Raw genomic sequence first — 16,930 nt, 5'->3', positions numbered from 1 at the left:
ATGGTGGTACACCACCGGCAACTTCTGTATCTGCAGGAGTGTAAGGGGACAGGCAAAATGTGGCCGCTGTCAATCAGTCGGTTGGGTGTCAATCACCCTCTGGGCTATAAGCCTGCGCCGGCCTCCCGAGGCCTCACTCAGAGTTGCTGCAGCTAGCTACCCCCAGCCTGGCTCTGTGAAAGCTGTGGATTAAAGCCTGTTGTACAGTCTTTACCTTGTGTGTGTCTGATTCTGGCGAACAGTGCACCGCACTCCTTCTCTCCTCCCCTCCCTCCCTGCCCATCTCCTCTCCCCTCGGCCTTTTCTTCGGGCCCCTGCCGACATTTTCCCATCCTTTGAAGAAGGGTTCAGGCCCGAAATGGTTTGCGAGCTTTCCCTCCACCGCGGTGTGTGCAGATTTTCCAGATCGGCCGGGGCGGTGATCAGGGCGGAGCAGCCCGAGGAGGGAGCATCAGCCCCGCCCCCAGTGGGTGGAGCCTCCGAGCCTGTCGCCCGCCCGGAGGTGAGCGCGTCCTCGCACCAAGGGCAGACAGGGCTCGCAGCCGGCCAATCAGCCGCGGCTATCATGCCACGTGCTCGCTGCGGCCCAATCAGTCGCGGCTGCTTAGCCACGTGCTCGCTGTCGGCCAACCAGCTGCGACGGGGCGTCTGGGCGCCGGGCGCGGAGCCGTGGCCATTTTGCAGCGAGTCGGTGCCTTTCCGGTCATGTACTCCGCCGTGCTGCGCCTGGCTACGGCCAACCCCTTCAACGCGCCCCGCTTCCAGCTGCTCACCGACGACAGCCAGAGCCGCCAGCCCGCTGCCGAGGCCGCGGCGCCTGCCGCTGTCCTACACGCTCCGAACGGCCGGCGACTGGCTGCGGCCTCGGAGCCCGGTAAGGAGGCAGAGAGCGCCGGGGTCGGGGGCCGAGGCCTCGGAGGAACGGTCCGAAACGGCAGGCCGGCCGCTGCCCTTCACCCGGCCAAGCCGTGACTACTGGATGGGGTCTGGGGGTGGGGGGAGAGGGGGCGCCCACTGCCGTGTAAACCCTCCCCGGAAGCGGCCCTTTTTCACCCTCCCCCAGTGTCTCCGCCCCCTCCCCCCAGTGTCTCCGCCCCCTCCCCCCAGTCTCTCCGCCCCCTCCCCCCAGTCTCTCCGCCCCCCTCCCCCAGTCTCTCCGCCCCCCTCCCCCAGTCTCTCCGCCACCCTCCCCCCAGTCTCTCCGCCCCCCTCCCCCAGTCTCTCCGCCCCCTCCCCCCAGTCTCTCCGCCCCCCTCCCCCCAACTCTGCTGTTGACCAGCTGCAACCACTACTTTCTACAGCCTTCCTTTCACTGTCCTGTCCCACGCAGGGAAGGAGGAGTACAGCTGCGAGTATGGCTCTGCTCGCTTTTATGCCTTGTGTGGCCTGGGTGGGATTCTCAGCTGCGGTACCACACACACCGCCGTCGTGCCTTTGGATCTGGTTAAGTGCAGGATTCAGGTTTGTTGTATGGAGCGTGGTCAACCCCTGGCAGGAAGATGGTGAATAGCTGCACGTATCACCCCAATGGTATCTGAATTGTGGAAAAGGAGCTGCAATTTTGGTGTCATGCCTGCTAAACTAAAACTAACTGCATGGTGTCTTTGTTTTGCTGTGCTGCAGAATTAAACAGTTGTGAATATGGCTCCGCCAAATTTTACGCTTTGTGTGGATTTGGAGGTATACTGAGTTGTGGTTTAACACACACTGCAGTTGTTCCATTGGATCTGGTGAAGTGTCGAATCCAGGTTTGTATTTAATGTTAAAGTGAAATTTGCAAGAGCTCTAACAATGGTTTCCATTTCCGGAAATGTGAAATGCCTTGAGTGTGATCTCCAGTGTTTTGTTAAAATGAAGAATGTGTGATGACTGTCAGAAAAGAAGTTCATTTCTTTCAAATTGTGAGATTGGAAGAGATTGAAGTTCTGAGGCAATTAGTGAAAGTTAATATGCAGGTAGAGTGTTTACCAATTATTTAAGCTTGTCATGTGGGCATGTCAATGGAATGAGACACTTATCTCCAAGCAGAATCCTGATGAGATGTCATTGGGAATATTGTACACAAGTCTGGTCTCAATAGCAAGATTCACTAGGTTCTTGGGATGTAAGAGCTTGAGGAGTCATTAAGTAGAATGATTTGTATTGTCGACTTGAAGAATGTGACCTTACTGAACGTTCTTTTGGGAGTTGATGTACGTGTGGAGCCAGAATGTCCAAAACCAGAGGTCACAGATCATATTAGAGAATTTATAGATCGGTTGTCGGTAAATTTTTGGAATCTGTTCTAAGAGATTGAATATACAAGTATTTGGATAGCCAGGGACTGATTAAGGATAGTCAACATGGCTTTGTGAGTGTGGGTCATTTCTAACCAATCTGACAATTCTTTGAGGAGGTTATCAGAAAAGGTGATGAAGGAAAGGCTGTGGACATTGTCAACGTGGACTTTAGTAAGGCCTTTGACAAGGTTTCACATGGAAGGTTGGTCAGGAATTATACGTTTGCTGAATGGGAGAAGCCAGAGAGTTGTATGGATGATTGCTTCTCAAACTGGAGGCATGTGACGAGTGGTGTCCCTCAGGGAACATTGATGGGATCATTGTTTGTCATCTATATCAGTGATCTGGATGATAATGTGGTATATTGGATCAACAAGTTTACAGGTAACACTAAGATTGGAGGTGTTGTGGACAGTGAGGAAGGCCTTCAAAGCTTGCAGAGGGATCTGGACCAACTTGAAAAATTGCAGATGAAATTTAATGCAGACAAGTGTGAGGGGTTGAATTTGGAAGGACAAACCCCAAGAAAGGATATATATGGTGAATGGTAGGGTGGATGAGTAGTGAGGTAGAACAAAGGGATTTGAGAATACAGAATAGTTATTCTGTGAAAGTGGGGTCACAGTTGGATAGGGATGTAAAGAGATCTTTTGGCATATTGGCCTTCATAAATCAAAGTATTGAGTTTAGGAGTTGAGATGTTATATTAAAATTGTGTAAGACCTTGGTGAGACCAGATTTGAGGTATTGTGTGCAATTTTTACCCTGTTACTACAGGAAATGTATCAATAAAATAGAGTGCAAAGAAGATTACTAGGATGTGGCCCAGACTTCAGGAACTGAGTTACAGGGAAAGGTTAAACAGGTTAGGGCTTTATTCCCTGGAGAATAGGATGAGGGGAGAGTTGATTGGAGTATTTAAAATGATGAGGGCAATAGACAGAATAAATGTAGGAAGGCTTTTTCCACTGAGGGTAGGTGAGATACAAATCAGAGGACATGGGTTAAGAGTGAAATGGGAAAAGTTTAGGGGCAACTTCTTCACAGAGAGTGGTATGGGTGTGAAACGAGCTTCCGGCTGAAGTAGTGAATGCAGGCTCGATTTTAACATTTAAGAAAAAATTTTGGTGGTACATGGATGGGAGAGGTATGGAGGACTATGGACTGGGTGCAGGTCAGTGGGACTAGGCAGAAAAATAGTTCGGCATAGACTAGAATGGCCGAAGAGCCTGTTTCTGTGCTGTGATGTTCTATGGTTCAAAATTAGCATTAGTCAATTTGGAATGAAATGAGAGAAATTGTGGCACTCATTGGGCTGTGAACCTTTGGAATCCAAGGGGGCTTGGGAGACTTAGTCATTGAATGATTAAAGGCATACTAATTGAATTTTGAATTTCAAGCAGTATGGAGTGTGGCAAAGTGTCAATGAGCTAAAGGATCTATGGTTGATGTGGGTTGGAGGGAGAGGTGTGCTGGTTTCCCTGCAATGCATTTCTCCAAGTATGAAGAACAAGTTGTTACCTAAGCTGTTCTTGAAAATTAATAGCATGTGATAAGGTGGTATTGTTGCAATCTTGTCCATTGTGAAGGGAATGTTGGTTCTTTATTTTGGGACAGGATTCACACTGACTATTATGAAAAGTTAACTTGTTTTAATTGTTACCAGGTGGATCCTGGCAAATATCAGAGCATCTTCAAGGGGTTTTCAGTCACAGTGAAAGAAGATGGTGTTCGTGGCCTGGCAAAAGGATGGGCGCCAACCTTTATCGGTTATTCAATGCAAGGATTGTGCAAATTTGGTTTCTATGAAGTCTTCAAGAATGTGTATGGTGGGATATTGGGTGAGGTAAGCAACTTTTAAACACAAGATTTAAACATTTTCTGTATTGTGTGATCTGTTCAGGTTATATTGTGCAAGTGTAATTGTGGAAGGTGGGGATTATAATTTGGAAATTAAATTGTCACCCATAATTCCTATTATCCTGCTGGTGGACCAAGGACATTGAGCATTGGACACCGACCACAACTCTGAGCGTGTGAATAGATGTATTTGCAATAGCAATGCATTGAGAGATGGAAAGCCTGTGGATGTGAGCAATTAGTACTATCTGTACTTCAGGATGAAGAGGACAGGAATGGTTTCTGAATCTAGAGGCTTTGTATTTGGGAGAATGGGGGCCAGAGGGCATTGGGTGGGACTGCACTTCCAAGTTTATTATCTGACTATATCTACAACCAGACAAAACAGACCATGATAATGCGCACATAATACATAGCACAAATATACATAAAGATGTCATTTAAAATAGATATCTAAAATATTGCTTTACTTAGTTACACAATGCCATTTATCAATCTGTCTATGTGAAGAAGCTTTTTCTCAGCCTGGCAGTCCTGGCTTCCTTCTTTGAGTCAAAGATGCTGTGTGATGGATGGAAAGGATCCTCAATAATTTAAACGGTGTTTAAGCAACAGTCCTCGTTAACGTCATCAATACAGGATCTTGGCTGTTTTGATGATCCTCTCTATTGACTTACAGAGTAGGCCACGGGTTGCTACACTATCATATCATACAGTGATGCAGTCAGACAGGAAACTTGTCATTTGGGCTGCTGTAAAATGTCAAGATGGAGGCCTCCTCAACCTCCTTAGGAAATGTAGGCACTGCTGTGCCTTGCTGAATAATAAAGAGGCCCAAAATAGGACATCTGTTATATGCACACCAAGGAATGATGTGGTCACCACTCTCTGCGACATTTGTCCTTCTGTAATCCATAATCATCATCTTTGTCTTTATTGAGACCCACGTGTTGTTCTTGCACCATTTAACGAGCCTCCCAAGCTCCTCCGTAAGCTGCCTCACCGAAGAGAGAAACCTTTTTAAAAAATGGCATCACACAAGGCTGAAGCAGCCACTTCAGCTCTGTATAGAAGTAAAATTCCCAATCATACATATTGTTTATGGTTGTCAAAACTCAAGGAGATTAACCTGACGTGGAATTTTGAAGAAGCAGGTTGGACTGATGAGCAGTTTTAATTTGCTGAATCAAGAAAGCCAGTCTGCAGTAAACCGTGGAGTGGATTGCTGGATATGCGAGGGAGGCTGTCAGAAGGCAGAAAGAAGCATGGCAAGCAAGCAAGTATCAGAATTAGACTAAAGATTGACCCCGGAATGTAAGATCGCTGGAGAAGAAAATGGATTACCTGAGGCTCCGTATAAACCAGGAAAAAATTGCAGGACTATTGTCCTCTGGTGATGACAGAAATATGGCTCCAGACTCAGCGATCCAGTTCGATGGCCTATTTCACTCAGTGCAGACAGATAGATGTGGCTGCTTCTGACAAGACTTGAGAGGGTCTGCATTTGCATCAGTTGGAAAGACCTACTCAGCATTGAAAGAGTAGCTGATGGTGAAAGGCAGACCTTTCTACCTGCCTATGCTGATTACTGCATTTGATGTTCTGCCTTCATCAAATGGTGAAGCTATGAAAGAGCTTTATAGTGACATCTGCAAAGCCCAGATGTCCCACTCTGATGGTTCCATGATTGCAACGGGCAACTTGAGCCACGCCAACCTGAAAGCAGTTCTTCTATGGTTTCATCAGCATGGTAACCTAACCATGAGAGAACACCCTGGATCAGGTATACATCAGCATCCCTGGTACATACAAGACTGCTTACCCCACTTTGGTTATTTGGATCACATATCCATCCTGCTAACCCTAGCGTACTTACCACTGGCCAGTTCACAAGGAGATCAGGACGCTTGTAGGGGGGGAGAGGGGTGGGGTGGGGTGTCACAGCCGCAGTATACAACTGCTTTGAGACCACGGTCTGGTGCCATTTCAAGAAGGTGGCCGCGAACAATAGACATGTCAAGGGGTATGTGAGGATATCAAATGCTTCACAACCAGGGCTAACCAGAAACCATGGTTGGATGCAGAGGTCCGGGCACTTCTCAGAGCTCGTGATGATGCCTTCAGGGCAGGAGACCAGATGGCACTAAGATCAGCCAGGGCTGAACTCTCCCGTGCAATCTGCAAGGCAGAAGTAGTCCTAGACAATTTTGCCACATTAGTGACACATGGTGCCTGTGGAAAGGAATCAAAACTATAAGAGAGTACAAGACAACGACACCTCCCTCTGTACAGACTAAACATCTATGCACGGTTCAATGAGAAGAACAGGTTGATGCCAAAGAAAACTCAGTCTCCCCCGATGTACAAGTTTCCTGTATAGTAGTGGCTGAGGTGAGAAGAACCCTATCCAAGTCAAACCCAAAAAAGGCAGTGGGACTAGACAACACCTGGTTAGGTACTGAAGAACTGCACAGATGACATCCTTGCGGACCTTTTAAACCATCAGTGCAGCAGTCCATCATCCCCATGGGCTTCAAGGCAGTCAATGACTACTGCCCCAAGGCACTGATAATCGAGCGTCTGCTGATGGAACACATCAAAGCACACCTCCCAGAAACACTACTCCTTTCATTTTGCCTGCAGCTGGAACCATTCCACTGTTGATGCTATAGTGTTGTCTCTCCAATCTGTCCTGACCCACCTGGGAAACAATGCCTCATACACCAGGCTGCTGTTCATCAACTTCAACTTAGCGTTTAATACGATTACTCCCCGGAGGCTGACAGAGAAGCTGTCCTCACTGGGACTAAACACCCCTGGACTTCCTAATGGAAAGACCACAGTCTGTCCAGGTCAGTCGCAGAATACTGAGCACTGTCACACTGAGCACCAATGCACCTCAGGGCTGTGTACTCAGCCTGTTCCTGTTCACGTTACTGACCCACGACTGCATCACCAGATCCATCTCCAACAGAGACATCAAGTTTGTGGGTGACACAACACCTCATCAGCAACGATGACGAGATGTGCTACAGAGAAAAGGAAAATCTAATGAAATGGTGTGAGATTAACAGCCTGAGTCTCAATGCTGACAAGACAAAGGAGATGATTGTGGACTTCAGGAGGAGCAGGGATGACTACCCTCCACTACACAATTAATCAGTAGAGGGAGTAGAGTTCCTCAGAGTCCACTGACCTGAACATGCACCATCACTTCACTCGACAGGAAGGTGCTCAGTGGCTGCACTTTCTGAGAAAGCCCCCCTCAAACCCTTGCATACATTTAGTTTGGTGGTCATGAGGTGGAAACTGGCTGTGATATTTAAATCACAGTCTCGTGTGATTCAATATATTACTGTAGTAATGAATTCCAAATGTAAACTAGGTTTTGGTACATTTTGTAGAATTGGAAAAAGAAGTATGACATTTGTTAAAATTAAAAAGTTTGGAAATTTGCTTACTGAATTTCACGAACAATTTAAACAGTTCCAAGAAGTGCTGAGTGTCGTTCTCTTGTCATTTGGGGAGACATGTTTGCTTGGGAGATGATGCTGTCCATTTGAGAACTTGAAACCAGTACTCATCAGAAAAGGAGTAATCTCTCTTTGGTTGTAGGAAAATTCATACCTGTGGCGTACATCTCTGTATCTCGCTGCATCTGCCAGTGCTGAATTCTTTGCAGATATTGCACTTTCTCCAATGGAGGCTTGTAAAGTCCGTATTCAGACCCAAGCTGGGTATGCAAACACTCTGAGAGAAGCTGCACCAAAAATGTATGCTGAAGAAGGCCTTTGGTCGTGAGTATGTTTTGTCTTCATTCGCTAAGAACTTGCCAACACATTCCTTAGATCCACCTTCGGGATGCATCTGTCCTATCATTCTGGTTCACTTCACGTGATGGGTTTTCCAGTATGGTTGTCAGGTAATCCACAACTTTTGCGGTTGTACAGTCAAAGGTGCTTGAGTCATTGATGTGTGAGATTAATCTACCTGCATGTTAGCCTTGCATGTTCCACTGTGAATAGTCTGTGTATTACACACTATTTCCATCCAGTGGGACTTGGCTGATTGGCGGACATAAAAATTGTAATTTTAAAGTCAATTTGCCTTTAGTAAGACTACCCTCCATAATGTTTGAGACAAAAACACTTATTCCTTCCTTTGCTCTTGTGCTGCAGTTTATAATCAAACAATTCATGTGATTAAAGTGCACATTCCAGATTTTATTCAAGGTTATTTGAAAACGTTTTGGTTTGACCATGTAGAAATTACAGCACTTTTTTTTTAATACATAGACCCCCTCATTTCAGGACACTGTAAGATTTGAGACATTTGGCTTCGCGGGTGTTTGTGAGAACTCGGAATGTTTAATTGCTTCATTGGTGCAGGTATAAGAGCTAGGCTTGCTTCTTTTGATCACCTTTGGAATCTTTGGTTCTCATGCTGTAAAGTGGCAACTAGAGTTTTGTCAATGAAAGTCATAAAAGCCATTGAGTTGAAAAACAAGAATAAAACAGTGCGAGACACCGCCCAAACTTTAGGGTGTTGGTAATCACCAAGGGCCTGGTGTTCCGGGAAATCTCCTCTGCTGATGACATAAGAATTCTCATCATAATGAAGACAAATCCCCAAACTCCTGTCCCAACAGATCAGAAACACTCTTCAGGAGGCAGGTGGGGATATGTGAATGATACTGTCCTCAGAAGACCTCGTGGACAGAAATACAGAGGCTACACTGTAAGATGCAAACAGCTAGTTAGTCACAGAAAAAGGATGGCCAGATTAGTTTGCCATAAACTATTTAAAAAAGCCTGCAGGATTTTGAAAAAATTCTTGTGGACCTATGAGACCAAGATTAACCTATATCGAAGTCATGGCAAAAGCAAAGTGTGGAGGTGTAAAGGAACTGCCCAAGATCCAAAGCGTACCACCTCATCTGTGAAACATGATGGTGGGGGTGTTATGGCCTGGGCATGTAGGACTGGTACTGGGGCACTTATCTTCATTGATGTTGTAACTGCTGATGGCTTAAGAAAAATGAATTCTGAGGTGGACAGAAACATCTCCTCAAGTTTGAGCAAATGCCTCCAAACTCATTGGACGGCGCTTCATCCTCCAGCAAGACAATGATCCCTAACAAACCACTAAAACAACAAAGGTGTATTTCAAAAACTGGAAAATTCTTGAATGGTCAAATTAATCCAATGAAGCATGCCTTCTATATGCTGAAGAGAAAACTTAACTGGACAAGCCCTTGAAACAAGCAGGAGCTGAAGGTGGCTGCAGGAGAGCTCTGGCAGGGAAGATGCTCCGCACCTGGTGATGTCTGTGAATCACAGACTTTAAGCAGTCATTGCAGGCAATAATATGTAACCAAGTAGTAAACATGACAACTCTAATATTATGGTGCCCTAAAAAGTGCTGTAATTTCTACATGGTCAAACTAAAATATACACAAATAATCTTGAATAAAAATCTAGAACGTGAATATTAATTACGGGTGAATTGTTTGATTACAAATTTAAAACTGGAGCATGGGGCTTGTTGCTAACTTATTGCTAATGACATGGACTAGTAGGGCCAAACTGGCCTGTTCTGTGCTGTAGGGGAGAGGATTGGAGGGGTATGGACCAGGTGCTGGTCAGTGGGACGAGGAGGGTGGGGATTTGTTCCAGCATGGACTAGTAGGGCCAAACTGGCCTGTTCTGTGCTGTAAATGGTTATATAAGACTGGATAATTACATGGAGGGGAGAGGATTGGAGGGGTATGGACCAGGTGCTGGTCAGTGGGATGAGGAGGGTGGGGATTTGTTCCGGCAGGGACTGGTAGGGCCAAACTGGCCTGTTCTGTGCTGTATATGGTTATCTCTCTTTGGCTTGGCTTCGCGGACGAAGATTTATGGAGGGGTAATGTCCACGTCAGCTGCAGGCTCGTTTGTGGCTGACAAGTCCGATGCGGGACAGGCAGACGTGGTTGCAAGGGAAAATTGGTTGGTTGGGGTTGGGTGTTGGGTTTTATATAATGCTCTCTAAAGTTTGGAGGGCCAACATTTCGGAACCAGGACTTCAGTGTAGAGTGGCTTTTGTCAGTGATTGTTTACAGCTGGCGCCCCCTGATGGCATTTGGTAGCATATGTTTGAGCATAAATCAAAGATAAGCTTCCAGAAGACTTGATGTGATTCACTGCCTCCTTTTGGAAGATGGGAGAGAAAAATTGCAATGCTGAAAATTTAATGACTGGCTATTTCTATATGTTCTGTAGTTTAAATTTCTGAGTTAATTCAGAAGAGAGACGTGATCTAAAGGATGTGAACAAAAAAAGATTAATTAGAAAATTTCTGGAATTTATCTGAAACTTTTCAGAATGAGGAATTTGGAGTGGACTTTGGACTTTACAAAATATTCCATGTTGTCTTCTCCACGTTGAATCCTCCTGTATTCAATAGATTGATTCGTACTTTTGTTCAACAGATTCTATAAAGGTGTTGCTCCTCTTTGGATGAGACAGATTCCCTACACAATGATGAAGTTTGCTTGCTTTGAGCGCACAGTGGAAGCATTGTACAGATATGTGGTGCCCAAACCCCGAGATGATTGTAGCAAGGCAGAGCAGCTGGTGGTGACCTTTATTGCTGGCTATATTGGTAAGAAAATTGGTTTGGAAGCATATTTTAAATACCACACAGCATAAATGTTCTATAGACCATTAATGTCTGGTGCGTGTATGTTCTAAAAACGGTGGTGAAAGATTTGCAGGCAACTTTCTAAAGGGAGTTTAAATAGTTTTTGAGGGGAAGAGAAAGCTTTGCTAATGGAGCTAACTCTATTCCATGTCGCAGTACTTGTCCAGAGTCTGTCTTCTCAGGGCTTGGTTGAGGGAGCATCTTGCAGGGTGTCAATTAATTTAAATTTCCTCTCAAGTTGCTCTTTGCAGCTGGCTCCCAATGCAGAAGAGAATTGGATTGATTAAAACCATGATGTTCTGTTGTAAAGCAAACTTATTGGGGTACTTCCAATGTGAAAACACGTTTTGTCCCCAATGTTTCAGTACTTTTGAAAACAATTTCTCTGAATCCTTGGTATCTGTAGATCTGTTAACCTTTCTGTTCTTTGCAGCTGGTGTGTTTTGTGCTATTGTATCTCACCCTGCTGACTCTGTGGTGTCTGTGCTGAACAAGGAAAAAGGTAGCTCTGCTGTTCAGGTTTTGAAGAAGCTTGGACCTGTCGGTAAGCAATATTCTTCTTTCGAGATGTTGCATAAATATCCCAGTTCAAGATGTGGTGACTGTATGTTTTGTTTTGCAGGAGTGTGGAAAGGATTGTTTGCCCGTATCATTATGATCGGGACATTGACCGCTTTGCAGTGGTTTATCTATGACTCGGTTAAGGTTTACTTCAGGCTCCCTCGTCCACCACCACCTGAGATGCCAGAGTCACTGAAGAAGAAGCTTGGGTTAATTCAGTAAAAAAAATTGCACAGATGCACTTGGCTATTCCCGGATTAGACCAGATGTGTTGCATCCATGAGACATGTAAAAAGTTTTATTTAATATTCGAGTATCATGTCTAATGCCATGTTGTCGAAGGCTGGCATGGTGGGTACAGTATTTGTCGACTTACTTTCTGAATAAAGAACATGAATCTAAGTTTTAGATGTGTAAAATCACTTTTATCTAGATTAAAAGTTTCAGTGAAATACAAGGTTGTTTCTTTCATGAAATGTGCTATTCATGGTCAGGAATCTTGCCAAGGACAGGGGTCCTAAATATTTGGCTGTCAGTTCAAAATTCCTTAAAGCTGCTTGGATGTTACTGGTTTGTGACTTAAGTTTCAAAGTTTGTCAATTTAATTAGTAAATTTAAACATTTTGAAGTTGTTCTCTGAAAGCAGATGACATCGTTTAGTCCTTGAGCAACGAAAGATGCATGAACCTTTTGGTTTATTAAATTTAAAATTCTTAAATTTAGACATAAGACATAGGGGCAGAAATAGGCTGTTCAGCCCATCGAGTCTACTGCACCATTTCTGACGATCTATTGCCCCACTGTCTGGCCCTCTCCCAGAATGTTTGATGCTTGGCTAATCAAGAACTTATCATTCTTTGCCTTAAATACACCCAAATACTTGGCCTCTACAACCTCCAGTAGCAACAAATTCCACAGATTTACCACCCTCTGGCTGAAGAAATATCTCTGCATCACTGTTCTAAGTGGAATAAGGTTCTAAGTCACCCTTCAATCCTGAAGTTGTGCCCTCTTGCCCTAGACTCTCCCACATGGAAAACAACCTTTCAACATCTACTTATTCTTCTAAACTCCAATGAATACAGGCCAAGAACTGTCAGACACTTCTCATACCTGGAATCATCCTAGTGAACCTCCTCTGAACCTTCTCATCAGAACATCTTTTCTTAAATGAGGAGCCTAAAACTGCTCACAGCACTTTCAAGTGAGGTCTCACCAGTGCCTTTTCGAGCCTCAGCATCACATCCCTGCTCTTATATTCTATTCCTCTTGTAATGAACGTCAGTGTTACATTTGCTTTCTTTATAAAAAATATGCGTATATGTGAGTAGATACACACAAATATGTGTACCCGTATACGTACTGTGCCACACACACCCCCTCCCCTCGGATAAATGAGGATACCAGAAACAAATCAGAAATCCTCATTTATCTGAAATTTTTTTGGAGCTGAACTGATCATACAGGTTGGAAAATAAATTCACTCGACGTTAATTTAGCGTGACGAATGTCCTTGTTTCAGGTAACTCCCTCCCATCTCTCGACATTTCTTCCTTACCTTTAGTGACATTTCTCTCTGTGCCACTGTTGCACAGCTGAAAGCGGTTGAAAAAATCCCTTGTCCTAGTGTCCTGGTCCAAGAAAATAAATTTCAAGGGGAAACAGAAACTTGCTGCAAGTTTAGGTTGGTTTGACAGCTTTACACAAGGTAAGAATTAAATCTGCTAATGCTGATTTTAAAAATGCTGCCAAATTTCCTGAAAATTGTTAAAGAAGGCAATTACGATGATAGGCAAATATTTAATGTTGATGAAACAGGCCTATTTCAGAAAAGAATGACAACAGAACCTTTTCGCTAAAGATGAAGCATCTCAACTAAAACACAAAGCTTCGAAAGATCATCTTCCCCTTTTATTAGGAGGTAATGCAGAAGGGGACTTAAACCCTAAGGCTATGCTAATGTACCATACTCTGAATCCCTGTGCTTTAAAGAGGACTAGCAGTCAAACTCTACCAGTTATTTGGCATGCTAATTTTAAAAATCGATAACCAAAGAAATTTTTAAAACTGGTTCTTTTTGTATTTTTGCTCAACAGTTGAAAAATATTGCAAAAATAATAACTTTAGTTTTAAAGCGCACTTGTTAGGTAATTTGGCTGCAGGGGAGGTGCCAGAGGATTAGAAAATAGCAAATTGAGACTAGTGGAGCTCAGCAGGGTTTTTTTGGGACTTGTGGTCTTTTTTTATAAATGACCTGGATGAAGAGGTGGAAGGATGGGTCAGAAAATATGTGGATGGAGCTGAATGTTACAATTGACCCAGATTCTGTTTACCGAAAGACAACAGCTTGATCAAGAAGACTAACTCCTATTTGCTGGAGAAGGTCAGGGGTTTTCACGTGGCACTTCACAAGTGAGAGAGTCACATGGGCTTTCTGGCAGAAGGAGACAGGCACAGCTGAAACAAGCAGGAGAAGCTGGTTGGAACTGAAACAAACTCCAGAGTGGCAGATGGCTGGAAGTGCTATCTGATGTTTCTCTTGGAATGTCAAACAGAAAGGTACTCTGTGGTTATCATCTGATGGGGCAAGCTTCATCAGCAAGACATTGAGGTGAGTAATGGTGGTACCTCAGATGTGGAAATCCTGGAACAACAAATCTCTGCAAACCTTCAAAGAACCTTCCTGAGCGGTAAACATTTACCTTTCGAGCACCAAAGCCTGGTGAACTTTATACATGTTAAATTCTGTGCACAGTATAAGAATTGCCTGCAACCAGAGAACTTGGAAGAAGGAGAAGTGAGATTGAAATGTAAACCAAATAACTTTTATTAAATTTACACACACATCATACACGTGCGCTTAGAATTAGAAGGGGGTTAAGTTAATAGAGATGAGTTAGTTTGATTCTGTTTATGTTTAAAGATAATTAAAAACAATTTTTTAAGTAACTACTTGTCTTGGTGAATGCCTATTGCTGCTGGGTTTTGGGGTCCTTTGGGCTTGAAACATTTTATGGGGACTCGTCCAGTTGATTGAACACGAGTTTTGTTGGTTATTAGTCAATTGGTTTTTTTCTTACAAGCTAATTTAAAACTTGAGTGTGAAAAACAGCAGCAATAGATGTTGATAAATTTCTGTCACAACCTTCACTTGCAGAGCTCAAGAGCAAGAGAAAAGAAGAACTGATGGTTATTTCTAAGGCATTAAATCTGATGAGGAAAGTACAAATTCAGAGGATTATAATGAAATATATAGGTGAGGGTAAATTTGTTCAGAAAGGCTGAAGATTTTCCAGAAGATAGATCTGGTGAATTGGAATTGGAGAAATTGAGGATGGAAGAAGAAAAAAAAGGGTGTTGGAGGCTGAGAAACAGAGACTTGAGTCTGACCAAGCTGAAACGCAAAGAGAGGAGGCTGAGAAACAAGAAATATCAGGCAGACGAAGCTGTAAAGCAAATAGAAGAATCTGAAAGGCAAAGAGAAGAGGTTAAAAAACAATGAAAAGAGTCTGAGAAAGAGGAAATATCAGGCAGAAAAGGATATATGAGTTCGAGTTAACTTAAAGACAGTTTAAGTTAGGTTGAAAATTGAGAGGGAGGAAAGTAAGAGAGCAGAGGTGATTTGTGTGGATGTCGGAGGAGCAAATCCCATAAAACTGCCCATATAGAATAAACATTCAGAAGGGTAAAATCGTGGATCAGGAGGTGGAATATATGTTGAGAAATGACATTATTAGACCTTCGAACTCAGATTGGAGTTCTTGTATTCTGGTACTACAACCAGATGGAACTGTTAGGTTCTGTACAGATTACAGGAAGGTTAATTCAATAACTAAAACAAATGCTTATCCTATTCTGAGAATAGATGACTGTATTGATAAAATTGGAAAAGCTAAATTTCTTACTAAGTTGGATTTGTTGAAGGGTTACTGGTGTGTGGCTTTAAGTGAGAGAGGAAAGAATATTTCAGCTTTTGTTACTCCATCTGGTTTATGTGAGTATAATGTGCTACCTTTTGGCATGAAAATGCCCCTGCAACATTTCAAAGAATGATTAATTTGGTAATCCAAGGGTTAACACATAAAGATGCTTATATTGATGACTTGGTCACAAAACTTGATACATGGGAAGAACATTTGAAAGAATTGGACAAATTGTTTGCAAGATTATCCAAAGCAAACTTAACTTAATTTAGCAAAGAGTCAATTTGCAAATGCCATGGTAACATACTTGTGTTATGTAGTTGGCTATGGCAAAGTTGCACCTATTCAAGCCAAGGTGAATGCAGTTTCTGAGTTTCCTACTTCCAAGGGCAAGAAAGCAGTGAGAAGGTTTTTAGGAATGGCAGGATATGACAGGAAGTTTTGCAGAAATGTTGCTGGGGTTGCTCTTCCTTTAACCAACCTTTTGAAGAAAGGGGAGAAATTTGGATTAAAGAGTGTCAGACAGCTTTAGAAAATTTAAAGGAGATGCTATGCCATTATCCTGTGTTAAATCTGACTTTGGATAAACCTTTTTCTGTAGCAGTGGATGCTAGTGAGGGAGCAGCAGGTTCAGTTTTATTGCAAAAACAATGAAATTGACCATCCAGTTGCCTACTTTTCAAAAAATTGCAAAGATCATCAAAGGAAATATTCCACTATTGGAAAAGAACTGTTGTCTATCGTGTTTGCTCTGCAGAATTTCGATGTGTATCTCAGTACCTCTCAGGAACCAATAGTGATATTTATTGACCACAATCCTCTGGTGTTTTTGAATAAAATGAACAAGAACAGAAGATTGTTAAACTGGAGATTGATATTACAAGAATATGATCTGCAGATTATTCACAACAGAGGTTCAAATATATAGCAGATTGTCAAGATGTTAAAATTGATCATGTACAAACTGCTCTCAACATTGTTACTTTATTATAACGTATATATTGTGAAATGTATCTTTAGTGATTTTAAAGACATTTTAGTTATTGAATTTTAACAGAATTAAAATTGCTTTAAAGGAGGGGAGGTATAATAGAATATTTGTGATGTATTTGGGATACTGACCTGGTCTGGCTAGGAGCAATCCTTTAAGACCTGCCAGTAGGTGTGGCTACACTATCAGCCAATCACAGTCATCTTACACTACTATCTGTACATATACACATTGGTGATAGAATCTGTACCATCACATTCACCCCTTCTTTGAGAACTGATCCCAGGGTTGTTGGAGGTTTGGGGCTGTACTGGTCAGGGGGCCTGACCATCTGGCGTGACCACTGTGGTGCCGGGATTGGGGTCACTGGAGTCATGTCGCCAGCAGGCCTGTAAGGTGTGGCCACTGCTTCGCTCAATTCGCCAAAGGCGTTGTCGACAGTGTCGCCTGAGCTAGTGGTGTGGTGTTGGTCCCTCTGTTCAAGCACATGACCTGGGGGAAAAGGAATAGGGGGAAGTTGGGATAAAGGGACTGCTGCGCCTGATCTGGCTTGGGCTCGGTCCCTTACTGAGACTATGTCCTCTCGTCTGACCGGGTACTCAACGTAGACATAATGCGGTTCTCATGGAGCA

General features: G+C 43.4%; 1 protein-coding gene and 1 non-coding gene across 3 annotated transcripts; both read left to right on the top strand.

Annotated features, from left to right (window-relative positions):
- The first annotated feature begins 636 nt into the window (after positions 1-636).
- On the top strand, positions 637-11,786 carry LOC138748880 (solute carrier family 25 member 3-like). 2 transcript variants are annotated; one of them, XM_069909748.1, is made up of 7 exons: positions 637-874; positions 1,331-1,461; positions 3,946-4,125; positions 7,755-7,936; positions 10,612-10,784; positions 11,257-11,367; positions 11,446-11,786. In XM_069909748.1, the coding sequence occupies exons 1-7, from the start codon at positions 706-708 to the stop codon at positions 11,604-11,606; spliced, it is 1,107 nt and encodes a 368-aa protein (XP_069765849.1). In that variant the 5' UTR covers positions 637-705; the 3' UTR covers positions 11,607-11,786. The 2 variants fall into 2 exon arrangements, with proteins under 2 accessions (XP_069765849.1, XP_069765850.1); XM_069909749.1 differs by lacking the exon at positions 1,331-1,461 and adding an exon at positions 1,624-1,748 and having other exon boundaries at positions 639-874.
- Positions 7,974-8,219, top strand: LOC138749132 (small nucleolar RNA SNORA53). The gene has a single exon (XR_011348440.1). It is a non-coding gene; the product is annotated as a small nucleolar RNA SNORA53 (small nucleolar RNA).
- Positions 11,787-16,930: the final 5,144 nt, after the last annotated feature.

The sequence above is a fragment of the Narcine bancroftii genome, chromosome 13 (assembly GCF_036971445.1).
Source record: "Narcine bancroftii isolate sNarBan1 chromosome 13, sNarBan1.hap1, whole genome shotgun sequence".
Classification (NCBI taxonomy): domain Eukaryota; kingdom Metazoa; phylum Chordata; class Chondrichthyes; order Torpediniformes; family Narcinidae; genus Narcine; species Narcine bancroftii.
The sequence above is the reverse complement of the archived record's forward strand: the minus strand, read 5'-3'. Positions and strand labels throughout refer to the sequence as shown.